Consider the following 10,222-nt stretch of genomic DNA (forward strand, 5'->3'; position numbering starts at 1 on the left):
ACAAAATTAAAGTATATGAAGTAACGACTAGTTTCTCATTGCTTTTGGAAAGCGAGTGAAAAACGCTTATAAAAACTTTGTTTAAAATTTAAGTGTTTAGTATTATAGTCAAAAGTCTTTTGAAAAATAAAATATTCATTTTACACACGAGGTTGTAAAGTAAAAACATGCATTTAAATAAAGCTCAAATTCATTGATATTTTAATAAAAAATAAAGAATATTGTAACTCATTAATAATTTTTAATATATAAAATATAATTTTAAATATTTGTAATTAATTAATATTACTTATTTATAAAATTTAATTTGAATGTATAATCTATATTTTAATAATAATTAAAATATAGTGCTTATAAATTTAAATATATAATTTTATATTATTTTTATTTTTGGGTTCAAAACAGTAATAAAAATCCACAAGTTATGTATGAATAATAATAAAATTTAACGAGAGCCAAACTATGAAACTAAAGCTAAACATGATTGCATCCCTCTTTGTTTTTAGTTTTTTCTTTGAAAATGGAGTAAAATTAAATTTGCAAGTTAAAAGTTGGAATGAAATGTGAAAAGGAGTTCTGTTTTGGCAAACGCCACCTTCCATGATCAGAACTCATAAAAAAGTGGCATTTATCTTGGAATTTCAATGTCAGTGATTTCTTCCTCTAACTCAAACACCGCCATGATTATTCAACAAATTGGAGCTAAGCCTTCTTTTCAAACAATTACCACACCAAACACAATGAAAAGGGAGAGAGCAAAAATTTGACAAATTCTGCTGAGGATGAATCTGCTTTGACATTGCTTGTGAAGCTGGTAATACATTTTCATTCAAATCAACACCAATATTATATATGAACGGTTTTTTCAACATGATTAGGTTGGCAAAAAGTCTATCCGCAAATTCAACCATCTTGGGAGTTTGACAAACTGTTCATGCAACAATACTCATTAAATAATTGCGTCCTAATTATGCTCTCAACATTTTGATTTCTTCATAAACTTTTCATGTATTACAAAGGGAGGGAAATAGCAAATGAACAAAAAAAGTAGGTCAAAGCTGAGATGAATAAAAAAAAGGGGTGCCGCATTCCTTCAAATCAAAACTCCCTGCACTTTTCACATCTGTATTTTACCGATATCGAATATCTTAAGTATTTCAGGATGGTATAGGAGTTAGTTATGAAATGTAAATGGGAAGCAAAAAGGACAGGCTGGATATATCCAAAGACCCCAACCCTACCATCCAATTAATTGAGGGAAACCAATGAAAAGAAAAACATCCCCATTAACAAAAATAAAGCTTACCAAAAGCACTACACAAACAACCCTCCGTTTCTTCCTTTTTCTTTTTTTTCCTCTGCTTTTCTTGCTGCCTCTGCTAAGCATCTTTACCTTACTTTCCTTTTCCTTTTTATTTCTTTCTCTCATCTTTTCCCTCTTCCTTATTCTTTCCTTGTTCGTGGAGTAATATTTATTTAAGATTTTAGTCTCGACGCAAATGAAAGTCATTAAATCCATATACTGCATTTTTAAAGTAATATGTGAAAATAGCACATTGACATGATGCTACACATATGATAATATGTTTTTAGCATTATATTTTGAAAATAACATAACTTACTGAATTTAACAACTATTATTTGGCAAGAACTGAAATTTCAAAGTTCAAAAAGTATTAAGGATTGAAAATTACAAAATTAAAGTATATGAAGTAACGACTAGTTTCTCATTGCTTTTGGAAAGCGCAGTGAAAAAACGCTTATAAAAAACTTTGTTTAAAATTTAAGTGTTTAGTATTATAGTCAAAAGTGCTTTTGAAAAATAAAATATTCATTTTACACACGAGGTTGTAAAGTAAAAACATGCATTTAAATAAAGCTCAAATTCATTGATATTTTAATAAAAAATAAAGAATATTGTAACTCATTAATAATTTTTAATATATAAAATATAATTTTTAAATATTTGTAATTAATTAATATTACTTATTTATAAAATTTAATTTGAATGTATAATCTATATTTTAATAATAATTAAAATATAGTGCTTATAAATTTAAATATATAATTTTATATTATTTTTATTTTTGGGTTCAAAACAGTAATAAAAATCCACAAGTTATGTATGAATAATAATAAAATTTAACGAGAGCCAAACTATGAAACTAAAGCTAAACATGATTGCATCCCTCTTTGTTTTTAGTTTTTTCTTTGAAAATGGAGTAAAATTAAATTTGCAAGTTAAAAGTTGGAATGAAATGTGAAAAGGAGTTCTGTTTTGGCAAACGCCACCTTCCATGATCAGAACTCATAAAAAAGTGGCATTTATCTTGGAATTTCAATGTCAGTGATTTCTTCCTCTAACTCAAACACCGCCATGATTATTCAACAAATTGAGCTAAGCCTTCTTTTCAAACAATTACCACACCAAACACAATGAAAAGGGAGAGAGCAAAATTTGACAAATTCTGCTGAGGATGAATCTGCTTTGACATTGCTTGTGAAGCTGGTAATACATTTTCATTCAAATCAACACCAATATTATATATGAACGGTTTTTCAACATGATTAGGTTGGCAAAAGTCTATCCGCAAATTCAACCATCTTGGGAGTTTGACAAACTGTTCATGCAACAATACTCATTAAATAATTGCGTCCTAATTATGCTCTCAACATTTTGATTTCTTCATAAACTTTTCATGTATTACAAAGGAGGAAATAGCAAATGAACAAAAAAAGTAGGTCAAAGCTGAGATGAATAAAAAAAAGGGGTGCCGCATTCCTTCAAATCAAAACTCCCTGCACTTTTCACATCTGTATTTTACCGATATCGAATATCTTAAGTATTTCAGGATGGTATAGGAGTTAGTTATGAAATGTAAATGGGAAGCAAAAAGGACAGGCTGGATATATCCAAAGACCCCAACCCTACCATCCAATTAATTGAGGGAAACCAATGAAAAAGAAAAACATCCCCCATTAACAAAAAATAAAGCTTACCAAAAGCACTACACAAACAACCCTCCGTTTCTTCCTTTTTTCTTTTTTTTTCCTCTGCTTTTCTTGCTGCCTCTGCTAAGCATCTTTACCTTACTTTCCCTTTTCCTTTTTTATTTCTTTCTCTCATCTTTTCCCTCTTCCTTATTCTTTCCTTGTTCGTGGAGTAATATTTTTTCTCTCTCTCTCTCTCTCTCTCTCTCTCTCTTTTTTTACTCTTTCATTCTCTTCTTCTTCTTCTTCTTCCATCAAACCAAAATTCTGCTCCTCCTTCACTACCTTCTGGCATTGTTTTTGTATGATCAGTAAAGTTGAATTGCTTTTTTTTACTTACCAGTTTTTTTTTTCCCTAAAGTAAATTCTCCTTCTTGGGTACTCTTTTTTTTTTTTTTGCTTTGGAATTTTCTTGGGTTTTTTTTTCTGAAATATTTTACTGTGCTTGATCTTTCCCGCTTATACATATTTTTTTTTCCTTTCCTTGGATCGAACAGTGAAGCTGAAGTGTGTTTTCACCTCAAGAACACACCAGATTAAATCCTTTTCTCTCTCTTCATTTTTTGTACTTTCCGTTTGATTTCTTGCCCTTTTCCTAGTGTTTTTTTTTCTTGATCAAAGAGTTGAACTTATTATTATTATTATTATTATTTGGTTCTGGGGGACTAATTCCTATAATGGGACTCTGCCATGGAAAACCCATTGAAAACCAACAAAAGCAATCAAGGGACATCTCAATCCCAGCTGAAAAGGATGCAGCACCAAATTCCAACTCCTCAAAGTCATCAAATTTCCCATTTTACAGTCCAAGTCCATTGCCCAGCCTCTTCAAGACATCCCCAGCTGTACCCAGTGTGAATTCTACTCCTCTTCGCTTCTTCAAACGGCCATTCCCTCCCCCCTCTCCTGCAAAGCATATCAAGTCATTGCTGGCAAGAAGGCATGGCTCAATTAAGCCTAACGAGGCCTCAATCCCTGAAGGAAGTGAGTGTGAGGTTGGTTTGAATAAGAGTTTTGGGTTTTCGAAGCATTTTACGTCTCATTATGAGCTTGGTGAGGAAGTGGGGCGTGGACATTTTGGATATACTTGCTCCGCTAAGGCCAAGAAAGGAAGCCTCAAAGGCAATGACGCCGCTGTCAAAGTTATTCCTAAGTCCAAGGTCTAATTTTCATCTTGACTTTACTCTCTCCTTTTTTGGTCAATTTTCCATTTGCATTGATAAGTAATTTTCAGGGATTAAGGATCTTTTGATCTAAATATAATCTTACCACTCTATTAACTCTTCAGCTGTATCTCAGATATCCATTTTGTTGCTTTGATATCACCCGTTTAGCTGTTGATTGTTGGCAAGTATTTGGATTTGATGGATTTTGTTTATAGTTCCATTTATCATATGATCCTATTATCTTCAATCAGTTATATTCAGCTCGGTTCCTGATATTGGTAATTATATCCAATTCATGCTAAAGCAGTTTTTGTTTGCTAATATTGTATTTGTCTGTTAAATCAAGGGGTTCTCAGCATTCTTTTTGTATAGTTATTATTACATTTCAAATTAGATTATAGTGAACTATGGTCCTAGACGTGTTATGTTTTTTTATTTCCTCCTCCAGTCTTAGGACTTCGCAGGACCTATATATGCCCTCCAGATAATTTAGCATGACTTGAGAGGTGACAGTTTGTAATAGAGACAGTTGTCTTGGCTACTTATTCTAAAAACTAACGAGCTCTATTCTGACACAATGCAGATGACCACTGCAATTGCCATAGAGGATGTAAGACGAGAGGTGAAGATACTACGAGCTTTAACTGGTCATAAGAACTTGGTTCAGTTCTATGATGCCTATGAAGATGATGAAAATGTTTACATAGTAATGGAGTAAGTTTGAGCCGATAGGATTTTCTTAATGTAGCTTTCATTGTCTTACATTTGTGCTTTTTTCTTATAATTTTGTAATCGTGTGATGGACTGTTCTATTTTAGACTCCATGGGAAGTAAGGCACGCAAATCATATTGATAGATGCAACCAATTTTCTCCAAAATGATTTTCACTGTGCGCTTCAGTGATCAGCAATAGCTTTGGAGTTTAACAGCTATACAGTCAATTTGTATGAGACTGTAAACCTTAAACGATATTAAAGCTTTTAAGTAACTGCTTTAGATATTATTCATGAAATTAGTTAACCAAATGGTTCACATCTGGTCAAAGCATATCCTTCTACCTGGAAACATTCATTATAGCAAATCTCAAATTATGAAAGAGGTTGTTTTGTTTCCATTACATGATGTCTTGTTGTTCTTAATGTCTTCTTTTCTCCTGTTTCTCTTTCTTCTTCTTTCGGCTGAAAAAATCTACTCGTTACACTTCTGGAGCTTATTCCCTATTACTTTTAATGGTTTTCAGATTGTGCAAGGGTGGCGAACTTCTAGATAGAATACTTTCAAGGTACATGTGCTCCTCTTAGTTTTTTCTTTTATTGTAAAATGTTTGACCTGTTTTACAACTTTCTGAGAGTGTGGATTTTGCTTGTGCTCTCTAGGGGTGGAAAATACCCTGAAGAAGATGCTAAGGCTGTCATGGTTCAGATTTTAAGTGTTGTGGCCTTTTGTCATCTTCAAGGTGTAGTTCACCGTGACCTTAAGCCTGAGGTAATTGACTCACTCGTGTCAGGCATTATGACCATGCTCTTTGTCACCCTGAACATCAAGTTTCATGATCTCCATCCTAGGACTAATTGAACTATTAAAGAAAAGTAAATAGTGTGGAAGCCTGATTCACCTTATTTATATCTCTAAATTTGCATTGCAACAATGTGGTTGACCTTTGTGAGAGTGGTTATAATATGCTTAACGGCTATTCTCTTCTACACCCTCTATTTAATAATAATGGAGTTTAATATTTGAATGCTTTAATCCTTTTCAGGATGAGTTGCTACTTCGATTTTCTGAAGAATTACTCTAGCGAACTGCTACAGATATATTTTTCTTGGTTGACTTTCATTTTAATCTCTTCCCACCGTGTCAGTCTTGGGTTTTAAGTGCACTTGCTTTAAAATCCTGCCTGAAGTTCTCATAAAGCATCTCTTTATTCATTTGGCTGTATTATGTTTTGAACTTCTGCAGCCTTTGAACTCCTACACATGAATGACGATGGTTGGTGTATTTGAATGTGATGGACAAAAAAATAAGGGACAGGATCTCAACCTTTTCTTTGTCAGATGCTTATTAGTCACCAAATTAGAAACCACATGTTTACTTTTTCATCATCACTATTAGTGTTCAATTATCATCAACCAAATCTCTCACATAAATTGTTACAGTATATTGTTTGATTTGAAAATTCCCATCTAGAATACAATGAGTGAATGGAGTTTCAGAACTGGATTGTGAAGTTATTTAATTAGATGTGTAATGATAAAATGTTCATTTTGGCGTGATAATTCTCACATTATGGTTGCCATATATGATGGTGACACTAATGTGCTATTTTTTGGTTTCAGAATTTTCTGTTCACTACTAAAGATGAGGGTTCTCCTCTAAAGGCAATTGATTTTGGACTTTCAGACTATGTGAAGCCAGGTTAGAACTACTTGTTGGTGTTTCTCTGTTTCTGTTCAAAGGGTGGGTTTTGACCTATTGTAGGATTTTCCAGATGAAAGATTGAATGATATCGTAGGAAGTGCATATTATGTTGCTCCTGAAGTACTACATAGATCGTATGGGACTGAGGCTGACATGTGGAGTATCGGAGTAATTGCTTATATACTTCTTTGTGGAAGTCGACCATTTTGGGCACGAACAGAATCTGGCATCTTTCGAGCTGTCCTTAAAGCTGATCCAAGCTTTGATGAAGCCCCTTGGCCATCTTTATCCCCTGACTCGATAGATTTTGTAAAGAGATTGTTGAACAAGGACTACCGTAAGAGACTAACTGCTGCTCAGGCTCTGAGTAAGTTGCTCAAACTATTTATATCGCTAATCCCAATTTGTTCACCTTGTATAGAGTAACAACAATTATCTGAGGGGCACTCGAAGTTCCAGTTGTTTTACTAGTTTCCCATCTTTCAAGGAAATGATATGAATATAGAAAGTACCGTTACAATTTTTCTTCCATAAGTAGACCCCACCTGAAAGTATGATTATTTATAATGATGATCAACTTGAGGGGTTTATTTTATTTTTTATCTTAAATATACCATTGTTCATGTTTATGCTTAGGTCATCCATGGTTGGCAAACTTTCATGACATAAAGATACCATCAGATATGATAATATGCAGGCTCGTTAAAGCTTATATAGGCTCCTCTACACTACGAAGAGCAGCATTGGGGGTAAGTATACCCTAAAAGGTTCATCTTTTGCTGACACAAACTTTCTAGATCATCTAACTCTGCAAGAACTGTAGAAATGCCCTTCATCAAAATTAAATAGATATTGCGGTGTTGTATCTTCAATTATAAGAACCTGACAATATCCATATTAATAGTTTCTCTCTCTCTCTCTCTCTATATATATATATGCATATATATCTTACAAGGGCGAACTTTAGCACCAATTTAGGGAGTAAGGAAATTATCCTGAAAATTGACGCATTAAAAAGATATTATTGTGCTCTTCAATACTTCCGGTACATCATTCTTGCTAGGGGCAAAGCCAGAAAATTTTCTTGTGAGTCATAATTAAATTATAATTTTTTTTGGAGGCCAAAAATGCATCTGGTTTGCTGTTGGGTTTCCTAAGATCCAACGAAACCACTTGAAGCACTTCAGTGCTTCTGTTGTGCTCCTTCCAAACACTCGGCACTCACTAACACAGCTACAGGGCAAAGTAAAATAAAATAGAACTTGGTTGAGCTTATAATATAAGGTATACTAGTTGAGAGATGCTGAATTATTGACATTTTGTACACTAAATGATTCTATTATATTTCAGTTTAACTTATTAAATTTCTTAAGATTAGCCTCACTTCTTGATATAAAGATGTAAAGACTAGCCTTGGTGACTATGGGTATGTTGGATGAAATTTCCCTATTATGGCAGGCTCTTGCAAAGACGTTGACTATCCCACAGCTTGCTTATCTCCGGGAACAATTCTCATTGTTAGGGCCTAACAAAAGTGGATTTATTCTGATGCAGAATTTTAAGACGGTCTGGTTCTTTCTGTAATCGTTTCCTTTAATTGTTTATCCATTTTAAGTCATTCTAAATAGATTGGAACTTGCAGGTGATGTTGAAGAACTCTACTGATGCTATGAAGGATTCGCGGGTCCTTGATTATGTCAACATGGTAAAGCTTCCAAGTTCATCTACTTCATCCTTTTCCCTGAGGAGAGCCTTTGATAAAATATGCTCCCAACATGTTCAAACTGATAATACTAACAACTTGTTTTACTCTTGTGTATTGTGCAGATTAGTTCTATTCAGTATAGAAAATTGGACTTCGAAGAATTTTGTGCTTCTGCAGTAAGTGTGCATCAGCTAGAAGGAATGGAAACATGGGAACAGCATGCAAGGCGTGCATATGATTTGTTTGATAAGGACGGAAACAGGCCCATTATGATAGAGGAACTTGCCTCGGTAAGTCTTCCCTGCTTGTCTCTCTCTGTTTCTTTGTCATAGTATTCCTGGCTTAGGTGTTGTAAAATTGAAGGCAATTACCTATAACATGGCTTAGGATGTGGGGAACATAGGGATTTATATGCCCAATAATTTAGGGCAGTATATAAAAAAGAAATGGTTGAACCCTAAACTGGATTTCAGTATTTGAGAAAATTTTGTTGCAGCGAAACATTAAGATGAGAGACATATAGAGCATAGTTTGCTGATAAGTTGAGATTCTTCCATTTGTCCTATATTTTGATTGCCAAGAGCATAGTTTGCTGATAAGTGCTATTGAGCTTAGTAATTTTTCCAGATATTTGAAGAGTCTTATTTTACAAATTTTTGAGGGACAGAACCAAGGCTTGCCGAATCTCATGTCCTGTAGTGCTAAAGGGTATATTATTTGGGTATGTTCCAGGAACTTGGACTTAGCTCATCAGTGCCGGTTCACGTTGTTCTTCAAGATTGGATTAGACACTCAGATGGGAAGCTTAGTTTCTTGGGATTTGTTAGACTTCTACATGGAGTATCTTCACGCACATTTCAGAAATCTTGATGTTGAATTGGACGACGTTTTATCTCTTCTCCTCACTATTGAGAAAACAAATGCGTGCTCAAATCTGAAGCAAAGCTAATGCGACATCTGAATTCAATCGCGGAAGAAAAGAAAATAGAGCTTAAAGGCCAATCTGACATGCCCTTTATGTTTCTGCAGCAAGCAGTTTGCACCATCTTTTCTCACCGTCTCTCTTTTTGGGGGGTGTAGGTCTAGGATTGTTTTTCTTCCCACTCTTGCATATCTTCTCTCAGTTGCCAAAATAGTAAAACAATTATTATTATATATAATAAATATGATCATTGTTGTTTAGTCTTTCTCCCAACCCTTAGATGTTTCATCCTATCCCTTAGTTCAATTTATGTCCTTGAAGCTTGAGACTCAAATTCAAATGGATGGAGACTCCATTGATTTAACTATTTTTTCTGTGTTTAGGCTTGGGCTTGCTTTGTACCTGAAACAAATTGTAGTGGATGGATGGATGGATGGAGTGTCATTTATGTATAAAATTCACCCCATTTTAAAGGTGTTTTGGGACGTGTGATTTTGAGGCTAATTAATATTACACATCTTAATTTGTCATGTGTATTAAGTATTGATAATTTTTTTATCAATAGGTAGCGAAAGGAGGATTAAATTCGGAATATGAACGTTGACATACATAATGACAAATGATAAAGCATATTTGACATGCATAATGACAAATAAATTTAGTTTTTAATGCCGGTCACTTTTTGTTTTCCTGTTTTTTCATTTTTTAAGCAAATGAACAGTTATTTTTAAAAAAATTTTCAAATTATTCGTAATCGAACAGAGAAGCTTATGTTGTTAATGACTAACGGCAAAAAGGATTGGTCTTTTTTTTTTTTTTTAATTTAGGGAAATAGGTTGATTTTAGAGAGAGAATAAGCGTGCTCAGTTGGATGTATTTTCCTCTTGGCAGGAAAGCGCGTTTAGCTGTACGTGATTTCCTTCAACGGTCAAATTTCAAATCCGACCAACGGTAAAATTATAAATGGCCCAACGGTAACTTTTTTTTCTTATATGTACCCAAACTATTTTTCACTCAAAT

At 33.8% G+C, this 10,222-nt stretch overlaps 1 protein-coding gene across 1 annotated transcript; it reads left to right on the top strand.

The window, feature by feature from the left end:
- Positions 1-2,979: 2,979 nt before the first annotated feature.
- Positions 2,980-9,732, top strand: LOC105799420 (CDPK-related kinase 7). The gene is made up of 11 exons (XM_012629972.2): positions 2,980-4,151; positions 4,741-4,871; positions 5,398-5,439; positions 5,534-5,642; positions 6,494-6,572; positions 6,646-6,942; positions 7,212-7,324; positions 8,034-8,141; positions 8,218-8,280; positions 8,403-8,570; positions 9,013-9,732. Exons 1-11 carry the CDS (start codon positions 3,669-3,671, stop codon positions 9,148-9,150), a joined length of 1,731 nt encoding a protein of 576 aa, XP_012485426.1. The 5' UTR covers positions 2,980-3,668; the 3' UTR covers positions 9,151-9,732.
- The last annotated feature ends 490 nt before the right edge of the window (positions 9,733-10,222 follow it).

This window comes from Gossypium raimondii, chromosome 9, assembly GCF_025698545.1.
Source record: "Gossypium raimondii isolate GPD5lz chromosome 9, ASM2569854v1, whole genome shotgun sequence".
NCBI classification, from domain to species: Eukaryota; Viridiplantae; Streptophyta; class Magnoliopsida; order Malvales; family Malvaceae; genus Gossypium; species Gossypium raimondii.